We start from the raw sequence: 16121 nt of genomic DNA on the forward strand, positions 1-16121 counted from the left end.
TCAGGAGAGCTTCCCTCACTCTTTTTGCTGTTCCTTAAGCTGCGGTCACTCCCGTCTGAGCAAGGCGCTTTTTTCTCCTTCTTCTTTTTTTTTTTTTTTTTTGCTTCAAGGAACAGGCCGTGATGGTATTGCGGCAACGTATTCTTCGGTATTACAAGCAGAGGGAACAGGTGGCGAGTTCGTCGCGGGAGTGATTGTTGTAGCACGGAACAGCCAACGAAGCAGAGGACGCTGCGAAATCTTGATTTTCACTGTTCTGAAACGGGCCGCTAGGCTGGTCGAAGCTCGCGCGATAACCTTCAGGTCGCGCTAGACTGTACCTTAGCTGTCGCCGTTTCCTCAATGTTTACAGTGGATGACGCCCGTGCAGCTCAAGCAAACCGGCGTTTCGGCGGATATCGCAGACGTTGACTGGGTGGACGACATAAAGCCTTGGCCACAGCTTCAGAGGACATGTAAGCGCTTTCGGAGCTCATTACGCGTTGTTTTCTTTGGCAAAGACTTTCGAGATGCGGCTTGCCACGTTTCTGACTCAGTAACGTTCCTCACTGCGGTCACTATCTGGTTGTTTATTAAGGCGAAAGCCTTAATTAAGTGGCTCATACCCCCAATGGTATGGAAAACGCGCTGTGCAGTGCAGAAAGTCACGGTGAGCTCGCCTCGCGCAGGCACTCTCTCGTGCCACTGCTCGCGCCTTCGTCTTTTTCTACAGCTGGCTCCGATGCCGCGCATCATTCCAAAAAAGGCAATGTTAATTAAGATAGAGTTAATTCAGGCACTCGAACCTACGACCTTATGTGGGAGTGAAACCCTCGAGCTTGTTTGGAAGTCGAACCCGCGACCTTTTGTGTTAAGGTGAAGTTAATTAAGGCACAGTTAATTCAGGTAGCGTCAATTAGGGCACACGAACCCACGACCTTTGGTGGGAGAAAACAAGTAATGAGAAATAACGCATTCGAATGAGAATGTTAGGTAATTTAATGAATGTCTCTTGAGCGCGCAGGCGTTTGCCTTCACCTTCTTCGGCGTATGCTAAAGTGGCTGTCAATTCTTTTCTGCCTAATCGCTCACGGATGTGCTGAGTTGCGATAGCTTAGTTCTTGCTGCGCACAAGGATTCGAAGGTAGATTCTCTGTACTTCGTAATAGCCTGTAGCAAATACGCATTATTGCTAGGCGCTCTCCGTGGACCGTAACGAAACGTTCAGCTTCGGATATTCGTGTGCATTCGGTGTATAAGCAGTCACCCAGGGATCGCGCATTGCTTCAAGAGTACGATCATTCACTCATTAAGGCGAAGCTTTATATGTCTTACTGATTCGTCCGTGAGCGCCGAAAACTCACTGCAGGAAAGCCAACTTACACATCTACGTAGAACACTACAGTTTATATTCGCAGTACCGCGCCAGCGTCGACTGGCAGGCAGGTCAGTTCCTGATAACGGCGCGAAGCGACGAGCTCAGCAAGAGTAGCGCATGCGCAACAAGTTCACTGGAAGGGCAAGTTGCGTCTGCAAGGCATGACACCGCCCCTGTCGCAATTAACTGACCTTCCCTGCTTATCGGGACAGCAAGTGCGCTTGAACACGGCGTGGTCTTAGGACCTGGACGAAAAGAAATCAAAGCCCCTCTCTTAAAGAAAGATGGTTGACGCCACGCTACCTGGACGAACTGAATATATCTGCACTGCATTACGCGCGTCACGCAATGCATTCCCCGCCGTCACCATGGGTACGCCGCGGGAGCAGCGCACGGCAGAAGGGGCTGCCGCACGCGAAGTGCGAGCGCGATCGTAAGGCTGATCCCGTGTGTCAGCAACGGTATCCAGAAGCCATGTGGGACACGCTTGAGCAGTCGAGATGCCTACAAGTCTTGGTGATCGTCAGCGTGTATGTACAGGCACCCCCAGAATAATTCGGAACGCAACACACGCGGCCGCTCGGCCGCGGAGCGCGCCCGTGGAAAAAGTAGTACCACGGTCTGCTCGTGCGCGGTCTCCCTAGCGAACAAGGTTGGCACCCTAGTACTAGTTCGTGTTGCGCTGCTCCAAAACGGTAGCCCTAGGTGCCCTTTAACGTTTTGTCAAGGGGGGCTGGGCCGGTGGTGTGTGTGACAAGCTGTGTCTGCGCTTCCACTCGCGTTGGAGCATAAGTGCTCGTGTCTGCATGTTCGGGTGCTTGGGCGCCTTTTTTTTTTTCTTTCTTCATTTTTCATGTGGGCCTTATTTATCATTTGCTCAAAATATTTATGGTAGGTGACCGTGACTAGCGCTGGCAAAGGGCGGCGTTTTCGCCTGATGCAGCCGTGATGATATCGGCAGCTCGATTGATAAAGAGATACGAACATATTTAAACAATGACAGTTACACGAGTTCCGCCCTATTCCAATCGACGCAACATGCCGAAAAGAGTGCCGATGAATGTGCGGAGAAATATAATTACGCTCAGTTCACAAGGTATACTTCAACACAGGGTGTGCCGCCTCACAGGAAAGTCTATAAGTACGGTCAACCGAATAATCCAAGCATACAGGGATGAAGATGGCCGATTCAAAGATGCAGCACCATCGGGACAACACCGATGCACGTCGGAAGAGTCCGACCTTCTCATTGTTGCTGCAGCCTTTGCCGATCCTTTTCGAGCGTCCACCAGATCAAGACAGCCCTCAACCTGCAAGCCAGTGAGGAAACACTTAGGAGACGCATGTGAGGGGCTGGTCATCGTGGATTTGTCGCGGCACACAAGCCACACCTTACGGAGCGCCAAAAACGCCGGCGCCTTGAGTTTGGCAGGGCATATGAGCGCTGGACGACTGAAAAATGGAAGGAAGTCATTCTGAGATGAATCGACGTATTCATGTAGATGGGATCAAGAGCGCCGCGTATGGAGACCATACAAGCGCAGGCATTTTTCTTTTCTTTCTGATCTTTTAAGCACAAATTCTTCGGACGCGCGAAAGATATTTCATTTGAAAGCACTATTATCTATTCCCTTCTTTTCGTGTAGATACGAGCCTGGGTATGTTTCCGAGATCTACAGCAGCGGCCGCTGTGCTGTCAACGTTTGTGGAGCAATTAGCAAAGAGGACCTCGGTCCGCTAATCCGATATGTCCCCATCGTTCACAGCTGAAGCTTACTGCGAAATTCTGGACTACAAGCTATTGCCATACGCTGGCTGCTGCTGAAAAAGATGGCTGCTACTTGTTCGAACAAGACCTGATCCCGGTGCACACCGCCAGAGCTGTGGAAAGACTTCAAGAACGTGCTGTTCGCGTTCTTGACTGGCCTCCGAAAGGTGCAGACTTCAGTGTTATGGAGAACGTGTGGCGCACGATGAAGGAAAGTTTATGTAAGCTGAATCTGGGAGGGGCCAGTGCCGACGAGCTCTGGCTGACCATGACGAGCGAGTTGGAGCGCCTTGGCGAGAGGAGGGAGTTGGCAGGTGCAATCTACGAGTCATTAATTCCACGCCGCCTACAAGCTGCGCTTCGCGTGGACGCGAGATATTGATAGCGGAACATGCCAAGCGCTTTAGACGAAACACACTTACGTTTCAATATTTTTTTTGTGTGGAAAAAATAAGCCCAGTGTTCTTCCTGCTATGTAGATTTACTATTTTCTCCTTACTATATTTTTGCTTTCAGCTCACACAGCCTACCCTTGGTTATCATTGTATAATCCCTCTGAGCAAACGAAAATGAGTATGAAAATGAGTATCTACGCCAACAAAGGTGGACACGTGATCAATACGCAAGGATACTCGCTACCAATGGGCCAGATTCTGTGACTGATTGGCGCTCATTATATGCGGACCACGTAACGTTGTGCGCCAATAAATGACTGGAGTCGTGAAGAGTTCATTAGAGTTCCCTTTGCATGAAGTGACTTCCTGTGCGTGAAATTGGCCTTGATGAACGTGCCGCGTTATTTCATTTTGTAAACTCTTTTATTGCCACTATCGCAGACACAGCCGTTAAAAGGGGGTCATATAATAGTTGAAATTGTCCTCGCATTACGAAGCTAGTAGTAACACGAATCGGGAAATAATTTAATAAGAACTAATACTTCGCAGGACAGGCTAACACGGTTGAAAAATAAGGCAGCGATGCCGTTGTATATAGCCAAGCCATCTCACTGGCACGTAATCACCCAAAGCATTGCTATCTCCCAGGCGGGATGCAGACCATGGCGAGAATACGCTGCAAGGAATCCACAGGCCTTTATTCATAGATTACGGTGCATGCTGTGCTACAGACATTCATTCACTCAGCCCCCATTGCACAATGCTAAAGGGTACCTAGCGCCACCTTTTCGGAGCAAGACGCCAATCTAGATGCACTAGGGAGCGAAACTTGCTCGCTAGGGAGACCGCGCATGCGCAGATCCTCCCCGCATTTATCCACCGGCGCGCTCCGCCGACGAGCAGCTGCGTGTCCGGCGTTCCGAATTATTCTGGGAGCACCTGTACATCAGACCGAACATGACTCGTGGCGGCGCGGAAACGGGCCTGGCAGAAACGATGAAGACCTTAAAGCTACATAGTACGCCGATCCTCGTGTGCCGTGACTTTTAACACCGATGTGGATCGAGAGCAATGTTTTTTGAAACTGAAGACGCTACAGAGACCCACGACGCAACACCATTCCTGCATTGATCTCACGTTTGCAAGCAGGCTGTCACGTTACGGTGACTCAAATGATATTGCGCAACAAAAAACGACACGGACGTAAGAGAGGACGACACACCAAGCGCAATGGCAGAGCCTCTGATTGTCTACCACAGCGATCACAAGGCAACACTGTGCAAGTCGTCGGTGAAAGTGAGTGTGTGCGTGTAATCAACGCCTACATGGTCTAAAATGAAGGCAATGCAACTTAACGAAATGTCTTCATCAAACATCAGGCTTCAAAAAATACAATCCTCAACAAGCAATCAAATCACATACGCATAGCATTGGGTCGCTCAGCATTTCCTGGCTTCGTTGCGTGGTCGTTGGCTTTGAACTTTGATTCAGTTTGCATTGGGGGAAGGCTTCGTGTTCAACCGTCTTTCTTTAAGAAAGGGGCATTGATTTTTTTCCTAATACGTTCGCGATAGAGGGGGCGTAAGTTTGCGTGTGAGTTGGGGCGTGTTTGTGCGTGTGTAGATAAAGTGCGATAAACTTACTATGCCGGGAAGCGGCGCTATACTCCCTTCGTCAGTGTGTAACGAGCAGTATACACACACTTTCCAACGTTCCGGAGTTGAAGTCCTTTCTTTGGAGGTTAGCGATGTAATGCTGGCGAACGAGTGATGTCAGCTATGCTCGAGGAAGGCCGTGCCTCGCGACCCGCCGAAGGCACGGAGAGTCCAGTGCTTGTGTAGCAGCGGTCCGTGATCTTGGCCACACAGATTCATTCCACTGATCATTATGCTGGTCATTATTTTTGCAGCCAAATACTGCACACGTCTTCCCTCTACCATTCCACGTTTTGCAGCATGCATAGAGCACAGTGCGTTAGCGAACATTCTGTTGCATGTCGCTGTCGCGTGCTGCGAAACGATTTGGAGATGTTTTAGCGCGTTCCGGAGTGCATTTAACGCATTTACGTGATGTCGGTTCATATAAGGTCGTATGAAAATCACTGTGCACGCTTTTGGTGCAGCAGTAACTACAGCATGCGGAAATTTCTCTAGGCTGCGCAAACGTCGACGTGCATCTCCAGCCACGGTGTGTGTATGTGTGAACTATTTTGGCAGTGTCGATGAAAACATTTACGTGATGTCGGTTCATATAAGATCGTCTGTAAATCACTGTGTACCCTTTTGGTGCAGCAGTAACTACAGCATGCGTAAATTTCACTTGGCTACGAAAACAGGCGACGTGCATCTCCAGCTACGGCGTGTGTATGTGTGAACTATTTTGGCCGTAGCGATTCCCACCCGATAAAAAACAGCAGTGCCTATGAATTGCCACTGGGGATTGGAGAATATTGTCACTATCTGATCGCTTGGCGTGCTCGTGTACGGCAAACACAAGTTTCTAAACACGCAGCCGGCATCGTCAACAGATCCTTTCGTATTACTACGGGTGGAGAAACTGGAGGTGATACCATAGCCTGGTTCCTGGCCCATGTGAACGATATAACTAACCAAGCGAGTTGCATCCCTAATGAGCGCATTGCCCCTTCAAATATGCTCTTACGACCTATTACTAAATTACGTCGCATTACAGACACAGCAGGAGGAAATTCCCTCCCCCTAACCCGAAACTGCACAGGACTCAGGCCGTTACTTTCAGGCTCTTACAGACGAGATCCTACCTCACCCCCAGAGCGCTTAGTTGGATACACCCCAACTTCCCGCAGTCTTGCTCCAAATGCGGTCACGCATGCTGCTCCTTCAACCACATGCTCTGGCTGTGCCCGTACAAAGCAGGATGTGAACTTCAATACAAGACCAAGTGGGACGCCTTGCTGAAGAGCTCAGGATTCACGCTGCAACTACTGGCCGTTCAGAGGGCCCGCGACGTCGCGGAGAGTCACCACCTCCCTGTCCCGTCTGGGGCGGAGTCACCAACATTATTGGGGAGCCGAAGCAGGTTCCTCAGGACACTCCAATAAAGTTCTTGTCACTGACACTAACACCACTGGCGACGCCCAAGGACTCTTTGACAGCTGAATAACGTCGCCTTCAAGCATTCGTTTTACCTGACTTTCTATGGCTTCGCGTTCTCGTGGGGCTACCCGATACGGGTTCTGCCGTATGGGCCTGGCTGTATCATCATTGACAATTCGATGTTTCGTTAACGGCGCTTGACCAACTCTCGACGTCGACGAGAAGCAGTCCTGAAACCGATGTACAAGCTCCAGGAGGCTTCGTTTCTGCGCAGGCAGGCAGGCAGCAAGCTTGGGACAACATCAATGGATAGATCTGGAGGCACGGGAGGTAGGCTGGTGGAACCACCTTGCTCGACAGTGAAGCAATCTGTGACCTGACTGAACTCTTTGAAGTACGCGAGTGTCATACTTTTTGTAAGATGCTGGCGATCATGTTTAAAGTTTGTTACAACTTCTGTGCGTCCACAGTTAATGCTGACGACGCCTCTTGCAATGGATATGCCATGGTTGAATACCAGCGCGATAATTTGTTCGGGGACAGCGTCGGAGTCGCTCGGTATGACGCATGTCACCGACAGAAGGGAGATGAGCGCGGTGGGGTGGTCACGTCCTCATCGGCGACGCGTAAAGGTCGACGTCGCCGTTCTGTGCAGAGTACGACTGAACCTGGGCGCATGCTAAACGTGACCAGCCTGTCCGGAATGTTTGTAATGGCACCATATTCACGCCGAAAGTCTATTCCCAAGATCAGGTCTTTGCAGCACTCCGGCAAAACGACAAAAGTAGCAACGAAAGCCGAGGCACGCACCTATATTCTAGCGGTAACTGTGCCTGTGGGCGTCATCAACTGGCTTCCTGCAGTTCTTATGTACGGACCCGTCCACGAAGTCTTGGCTTTCTTAAGGCAATCGGCGAGTGTTTGACTTTGGTAGAGAAATCCGCGCATCTACTAGCGCTGTCACTGGGCGTCCTTCTATGTAAACGGCGAGATCGGCGCTAACAATTTTCATTGGAGCCGGCGACGTCGTATCGTCCGGCCGTACTGATGGCGTTGGGGATTTTGTAGCATCTCGACGAACTTCCCTCCAGAGGTCGCTAATTTTACTTTCCCCGACGATGACTAGGGGACCTGTCCCGGAATAAATCGGCGTAACTGTGACGGCGCGGGGAAGTGCAGGTGACGGGAATCGGGGTCGACGATACGGTGGGGCGAATGGCTGTGCTGGCGTCGATACGCTGGTGTCGCGTTGGTTGTTCCAACAGGCACAAAGAAAGGTGTTTGCAAAGGTCTGGTATCCAGGGTCACGATACGGGCAAAAACGGTAAATATGGCCGGCTTCCCCCAATCGAAGCAAAGTGGACGTCGGTTGACGGAGCTCCACAAGTCCGTCTGGCGAACAAGTCGTCGATTGACGGGCGGCCTTTGCGACCAAGTATGTGTAGTCAGCGTAGGGTAGTAGGACGGCATTTCCACGGGCACATTAAGCTGCGGGGTCGGCGACGGCGGCGGCTGGTACGGAGGGGTTAACGACTCGTTGTAAGGGCGAGGCAGAGACCGCGAGCTGTGCGGCCCTGAGGTTGGATGACGGACGGGCGACGCGTAGTTTAAAGACCGCTGGTCTGGGAGCGATTCGGGCAAAGAAAACGTTTGCCTGATTTCCTGCCGTACAACCTCTGCGACAGAAGCCACCACAAGTTAATAATAGTTCAGCACAATGCGTTGACGGGCTAGTTGGTGCGAATCCATGAATACTTTGTTTAGCGCAAAACGACAGACACAAGAAAGACGACAGGACAAAGCGCCTTGTCCTGTCGTCTTTCTTGTGTCTGTCGTTTTGCGCTAAACAAAGTATTCATGGATCCACCACAGGCTCTTGCGGAGTCACCACAAGGTTGCGAAGCTCCTCTCGAACGACCTCGAGGGATGAGCTCACCCAGGGAACACTCACTGCCGGCGGTCAGCGCAGACACGCTGATCAAGGCGTTGCTCGGTCGGTCGTGCTGGCGGCACCGTTGTTGAAGTGCTCGCTCGATCATAGTAGCCTCCTTGAACTCCACAACAGTTGTTAGCGGGTTACGAAGAAGACCGGCGAACAGTTGCTCCTTCACGCCTCGCATCAAATGTCGAATTTTCTTTGTTTCAGGCATCGCGGGGTCAGCTCGGCGAAAGAGGCGGGTCATGTCCTCCGTAAACATGGCGACGCCCTCATTCGGCTTTTGTATACGCGAGTCGGTGAGGTGCTGCGCCGAATCGCGACGATCTTTGTTAGCGAAGGTATCCGAAAGTTGCTGCCGAAATATCATCCCAGGAAGACAGTGTGCCATCTCGGTCCCCGTACCATGTACGAGCGCTGTTCGCCAGTGCGAAGTACATGTGCGAGAGTTTCTGTTCTGAGGTCCAACGATTCGCCTTAGCTACTCTCTCATACGGTTCGAGCCAATCCTCGACGTCCTCAGACACATCACCGTGGAAGGTCTCGGGAATCCGAGGGTGCTCAACAGTTACCTCTGAAGCGCCTGCCGTTGCCATTTCTCCAAACGGAGGATTACTTGGCTGGGGGAGTTTTAAGGGAATTACCTTGGGGCTAAGACCTCGCTGTCAGCGACTGTAGCTGTGCACAGGAGTATCCACGGCCGGAACCGGTTGTGGGTTCGGACTAGAAGTGCCGTTCCGCAGAGGAGTCCCGAGCATCAGGTGTTTAAGTCCAGCACCTACATTAGTGTCACGACGTCAAAAAAAAAAAAAGACAGGTTCCAGGACCAGGATGACGGAAACAAAAACCAGCTCTGTATTCAGAGACCGCAAGAGCGGACGCGCCAACTTCGTCTGCTTTCAAAAGGAGCGTGGTCGCTGCTCGTGTCCTTCAATTCGTTTTGTTCGCCTTTAGTCGTGACAATATCAGACAGCTATAAGAATGCATTGCGATGATTAAAGTTTTGTGATATCGGCTGTTCTCGTTTGCTTACACTGTGTACGCTTCATTTTGCTAGTCCTCTGCTTGTCTGTCGTCTTGAGCTCAGACTTCTCGATTTATAATTTTTGAGACAAACTTGTAGTATATCTTGACTTGGAGCAAAGCTATAGACAGAAAGAAGGTTCGCACGTAAGTTTATCGGGAACCAACAACATCCAAGGAAAGCGGCCATGAGTCTACACGGGACAGAAAACAGATGATGAACATAAAAGCAAGCTGTATCTCGTGCAAGATGAGACCGTGTCACGTCCAAATACCCAAACTGTGAGGCTGGTGGATTTTAGATATATGGGATTTCGTTTTTGTTCCTGAGCATTTGTTTCAAAACTAGAACCTTGTTTTCACAGAACTTGATTTTCGACCAAGTAGTCCGAATTTCCGTTTAGTCAATACTTTTACTTGTTATGCGAACTGATGCGGGCATCTGCACAAGATGTTCACTTGGCAGCAGCGGCTGTGCCGACCGGTTCACTAAATCTGCGCATTTTATACACAGCACACCACCGCCTTTCCCGGTGGCTTTGGGTCTGCATCTTCGACGGATCACCGTTGCACGTGCCGTATCTCTTCGACTATCGCACGTTTCGCCGCTCATCTAAAAACTACCGTTGCCTCCAGTGCGACGTCAGCGAGCCGTGGACCAGGATTGGCTGCCTGAAAGAGGTGCCAACTACAAAAGGAACTGTGCCTCACCGCTGATCCTCACTTGGCAGCAGCGGCTGTGCCGACCGGTTCACTAAATCTGCGCATTTTATACACAGCACACCACCGCCTTTCCCGGTGGCTTTGGGTCTGCATCTTCGACGGATCACCGTTGCACGTGCCGTATCTCTTCGACTATCGCACGTTTCGCCGCTCATCTAAAAACTACTGTTGCCTCCAGTGCGACGTCAGCGAGCCGTGGACCAGGATTGGCTGCCTGAAAGAGGTGCCAACTACAAAAGGAACTGTGCCTCACCGCTGATCCTCACTTGGCAGCAGCGGCTGTGCCGACCGGTTCACTAAATCTGCGCATTTTATACACAGCACACCACCGCCTTTCCCGGTGGCTTTGGGTCTGCATCTTCGACGGATCACCATTGCACGTGCCGTATCTCTTCGACTATCGCACGTTTCGCCGCTCATCTAAAAACTACCGTTGCCTCCAGTGCCACGTCAGCGAGCCGTGGACCAGGATTGGCTGCCTGAAAGAGGTGCCAACTACAAAAGGAACTGTGCCTCACCGCTGATCCTCACTTGGCAGCAGCGGCTGTGCCGACCGGTTCACTAAATCTGCGCATTTTATACACAGCACACCACCGCCTTTCCCGGTGGCTTTGGGTCTGCATCTTCGGCGGATCACCGTTGCACGTGCCGTATCTCTTCGACTATCGCACGTTTTGCCGCTCATCTAAAAACTACCGTTGCCTCCAGTGTAACGTCAGCGAGCCGTGGACCAGGGTTGGCTGCCTGAAAGAGGTGCCAACTACAAAAGGAACTGTGCCTCACCGCTGATCCTCACTTGGCAGCAGCGGCTGTGCCGACCGGTTCACTAAATCTGCGCATTTTATACACAGCACACCACCGCCTTTCCCGGTGGCTTTGGGTCTGCATCTTCGACGGATCACCGTTGCACGTGCCGTATCTCTTCGACTATCGCACGTTTCGCCGCTCATCTAAAAACTACCGTTGCCTCCAGTGCGACGTCAGCGAGCCGTGGACCAGGATTGGCTGCCTGAAAGAGGTGCCAACTACAAAAGGAACTGTGCCTCACCGCTGATCCTCACTTGGCAGCAGCGGCTGTGCCGACCGGTTCACTAAATCTGCGCATTTTATACACAGCACACCACCGCCTTTCCCGGTGGCTTTGGGTCTGCATCTTCGACGGATCACCATTGCACGTGCCGTATCTCTTCGACTATCGCACGTTTCGCCGCTCATCTAAAAACTACCGTTGCCTCCAGTGCGACGTCAGCGAGCCGTGGACCAGGATTGGCTGCCTGAAAGAGGTGCCAACTACAAAAGGAACTGTGCCTCACCGCTGATCCTCACTTGGCAGCAGCGGCTGTGCCGACCGGTTCACTAAATCTGCGCATTTTATACACAGCACACCACCGCCTTTCCCGGTGGCTTTGGGTCTGCATCTTCGGCGGATCACCGTTGCACGTGCCGTATCTCTTCGACTATCGCACGTTTTGCCGCTCATCTAAAAACTACCGTTGCCTCCAGTGTAACGTCAGCGAGCCGTGGACCAGGGTTGGCTGCCTGAAAGAGGTGCCAACTACAAAAGGAACTGTGCCTCACCGCTGATCCTCACTTGGCAGCAGCGGCTGTGCCGGCCGGTTCACTAAATCTGCGCATTTTATACACAGGTTTGTGCAATCATTTGTAGCCAATTTTTATTTTGTTCTATTTTTCCCCTGCCGCTGCTGTCAAGCTCTTGTACAAGTGTTTGCTGAACTGCTAATTTGAAATGCCTTCTGAAGTGACAAAACTGTTGAAAGATTTTAAACAAGAAATGCGAGATATGCGCAGTGCACTCGAGAAAGAACTTCGAAAAGAATATAAAGACCTGAAAAAATCCGTAGATTTCTTTAGTGAACAGTTTGATGCTATGGTTGAGCGCAGTGCAAAATTGGAAAAGGAAAACTCAGCGCTAAAGAAAGAAAATGCCGCACTATCACAGGAATGCAAAGGATTAAAACAACTATCTGACCTTGAAGACCGGGTGACAAACCAAGAACAGTACTCGAGGAACCGGAACATTGAGATTAATAGTGTTCCGGTAAGTAACGACGAGAACCTGCCATCAATTTTGAGCAAGCTAGGCGACGTCATAAGTGAACCCATTTCTGATTCCGATGTAGACATATGCCATCGTGTGCCAAGGAAAGACAAAGGATGTAGTAACATTGTCGTGCAGTTCCGCTCTCGTGCGAAACGGGAAGCGGTGATTGAAAAGGCCAGGAAGAATCGAATTTTAAACTCTGATTTTGGTTACCAGAGTGCTGATGGTTCCAGTTCTCCCCCGGTATTTATTAATGAACACCTATGCCCCGCCTTGAAGAAACTTCTTGGACAAGTTGTTGAGCGAAAGAAGAAAAAAGCATGGAAGCACGCGTGGACAAAGGGCGGCAAAATTTTCGCGCGCAAAACAGACACTTCGAATGTACTGCGCATATCTTGCGTTGCGGACATTGATAAGATGAAATGAGGATCCAGGAATACGAACATTTCTTTCAACCGCCATTCACATCGATGGCTAGTAAATCGCTGAACCCTGCAGATGTGACTCAAATTTATCGTAAGAAAACATGCACATCTTTCTTCCTGTTAAACACTCGGTCAGCGCGCAATAAGTCTGATGAGCTGTGTGCCTTGCTTTCATGTTTCGGCTTTCCATTTGATGTCATTATGCTCTGTGAAACATGGTACCGACACGAACACGAAGTAATACAGATACCGGGTTACATAAGACACTACTTAAATCGCTCAGTCAAGAACGGAGGAGGAGTACTCTTCATGGCCAGAGAAAGCTTCCAGTGTGATAAAATCGACGACTTTACGGCGGTCACACCGGACTTTGAAATTTTGACCGTCATTCATAACAAAAGCATATTTTCTGTTTTATATCGCCCTCCAGGCGGGAACGTGGTAAAGTTTTTTACATATATGGAAAACTTCTTATCCTGGATAAATGAAAACAGTTATGAACTCGTCCTGGGCGGTGATATAAATATTAACATGTTGAACAAAACACAGCTGCGTACAGATTTCACTCGACTATTAGACGCTAATGCATGTTTTAACACAATTACTGCTCCAACTCGCATTAGCAACGACTGTGAAAGTTTGCTTGATGTTTTTATTACAAACATTGAATCTCGAACTATTAACTCCGGAGTAATCAGCGCTCATATTAGCGATCATTTGCCAGTATTTCTTCTCTTGGAATCGTATGTCTCGGCTAAACAACCGAAGCAGTGTCCCCCATTGACTATTCAAGATATTAATCCGTCTGCACTTGATGAATTCCGCACAAAAATATCAAAAATGAATTGGGTCGAGGTGTACAATCAGTCTGACGTAGATGCCGCGTACGTGTCATTTTTGCGTCTTTTCAAAAAGGCTTACTCGGAATCTTTTCATCCTAAAACACTGAAGCTTAGAAAAGCTAGAAAACCTTGGATAACCAATGCACTTCTGAATCTAATCAAGCAAAAAGATGCTCTATTCAAACGTTTTTTTGGACACAAGAGACACATGCCATCTATCCGAATTTAAGAAATTTCGAAATAAGTTAACTACTACTCTTAGACAAGCCAAGAAAGAATACCTTCACAGGTTGTTTAATCCTGAAGCTATAAAGCGAACGGATATCACGTGGAGAAACCTTAGCACAGTGCTTAACATTGGACGTCAGCATTCAGAGGGCGTACGAGAATTGATAGTTAACGGGGAACGTTCATCAGGCACGCATTTAGCAAACGCTTTTAATAATTATCTTGTGTCCCTCGTAAATAGTTTCCACGATCCACGCTCCGCAGAGTACCTCAATTCCAGAAATTGTGATAGTGCTTTTTTACTTCCAACTAGCGCCGAAGAAACTTATCTCGCGTTCTCCGCTCTGCGAAATAGTAAAAGCTGCGATATTGATGACCTGCAAATACGCCCCGTAAAACACGTTTTAGATCTGATATGCCCAGTTCTTGAGCATGTGTATAATCTGTGCTTTGTCAACGGTATATTTCCCAAGTGCATGCAGCTCGCAAAGGTTACAGTGCTCTTCAAAGCCGGTGATAAAAACAACCTGTCCAACTACAGACCAATATCCATTTTGCCTGTATTTTCAAAATGCCTAGAAAAATTAATAACACTGAGAATGACCGCTTTCTGCGAAAAACACAATATTATTACTGACTGTCAGTTCGGTTTCCGGAAGGGTCGCTCGACAGAGTTAGCTCTACTAACACAAAAGGAACTAATACTACAAGCATTTGAGCACAATTTAGTGACACTAGGCGTTTTCATCGATTTTTCACAGGCTTTTGACACAATTAACCACACCACTCTGCTAACAAAACTTGAAATTACGGTTTCAGAGGCCCTTTCCTTGGCTTAATCAAAAGCTATCTGCAGTTCAGGTGTCAAAGGATTTCAATAAATAACTGGATTTCCGATAACTTACCCATTCATTCTGGTGTACCTCAAGGAAGCATTCTTGGACCTTTGTTATTTAACATTTACGTAAACGACATAATTAATATTGACACCACTGCCCGATTCATCATATACGCTGATGACACTAGTCTGTTCTTTACATCTAGTTGTGCAAGGGACCTGTTGGCTCTTGCGAACGCTGCTTTAAGTGAACTTAATCGATGGAGTTCATTGAATTCCCTGTCTATAAATAAGAACAAGACAAAGGCTGTACTTTTTCAACCTAAAAACAAGAATGTCCACATTGACGGCCATTTGCTAATGGGTTCCTCGATTATCAACATTGTGCCATCTATTAAATGCCTCGGGGTCGTATTTCAAGAACACTTACTTTGGAATCTTTATACAGACTCAATTGCTAACAAAATCGCTCGTGTTGTGGGAATACTAACGAAACTGCGATTTTTTCTTCCCTTGAGCGTCAAAAAATTGCTTTATAACTCTCTCTTGCTGTCCCATCTGAATTACTGTCATTTAGTCTGGGGAAACACCACGATGTCTAACATCACAAAACTTATTCTCTTGCAGAAGAAAGCAGTGCGCGCTATCGCCAATTCTTCATATGACGCTCATACGCAGCCCCTTTTTAGCGCCCTTAATTTACAACCGGTCACCTCCATATATCGTAGTATTTTACTCAAGCGTTTCACTACTTCGAAAAAGCAGAACACGAAATTTTTCGAGCATTTATCTCTATTGACAATGAATTCTAACATTTACAACACACGTCACAGAGAAACATGGTACGTTCCTAAAGCGCGCACTAACTACGGTCAACAAATGTTACGCCACACACTGCCATCTTTGTTAAACTCATTGGAAACTCAATAGACACCTATCTCTCCTTTTAATAGGCTCATTGTGTATTCCTTTTTTTTTTCTTTTTACTCTGGTATACACTGACGCCATGAACGCTTGACCAATTTTCTCTGCTTGTCAATAACTTATCATTTATAGATGTGAATTTCAAGGCTGTATTATTTGTGTCATTTCATACTATTCGCTTCCTGTAATACAATTTCTTGCAGCATTCTATCGTTGATTTTTTTTTACCCGTATGCATTTCTCTTATACAATGTTCACTAAAGTTCACTTTTTTTTCTCATTTATCCATTATTGTATGTTTTTGGTCTCTCTATTGTGCACAGTGCCATTTTTGTAGGGGGTACAGACCCCGTCAAGCCGAATTCATTTGGCTTTTTGTCTGTACTCCTGTCATCTGTACATGTATAGATGCAAATAAACTTGAATTGAAATGTTGTGTACTGTTTCTTCATACACATAAAGCTGCAATCAATTGGAGTGCTTTGAAATTGGTGGTAAAATGTGTTAATACGGGCATTGGAGAAAA

At 48.4% G+C, this 16121-nt stretch overlaps 2 protein-coding genes across 4 annotated transcripts in view; one reads left to right on the top strand and one right to left on the bottom strand.

Annotated features, from left to right (window-relative positions):
• LOC142588541 (uncharacterized) overlaps positions 1–16121 on the bottom strand; it is a 206306-nt gene that overhangs the window by 188213 nt on the left and 1972 nt on the right. The gene's annotated exons all lie outside the window — the stretch shown is intronic.
• The window catches only part of LOC142588542 (uncharacterized), a 320432-nt gene continuing 304593 nt past the window's right edge, over positions 283–16121 (top strand). The window contains exon 1 of the mRNA XM_075700384.1: positions 283–455. Coding sequence (XP_075556499.1) covers positions 356–455 — 100 coding nt within the window. The 5' untranslated portion in view covers positions 283–355. The remainder of the gene's footprint in view (positions 456–16121) is intronic.

The sequence above is a fragment of the Dermacentor variabilis genome, chromosome 7 (genome assembly GCF_050947875.1).
Source record: "Dermacentor variabilis isolate Ectoservices chromosome 7, ASM5094787v1, whole genome shotgun sequence".
NCBI lineage: Eukaryota > Metazoa > Arthropoda > Arachnida > Ixodida > Ixodidae > Dermacentor > Dermacentor variabilis.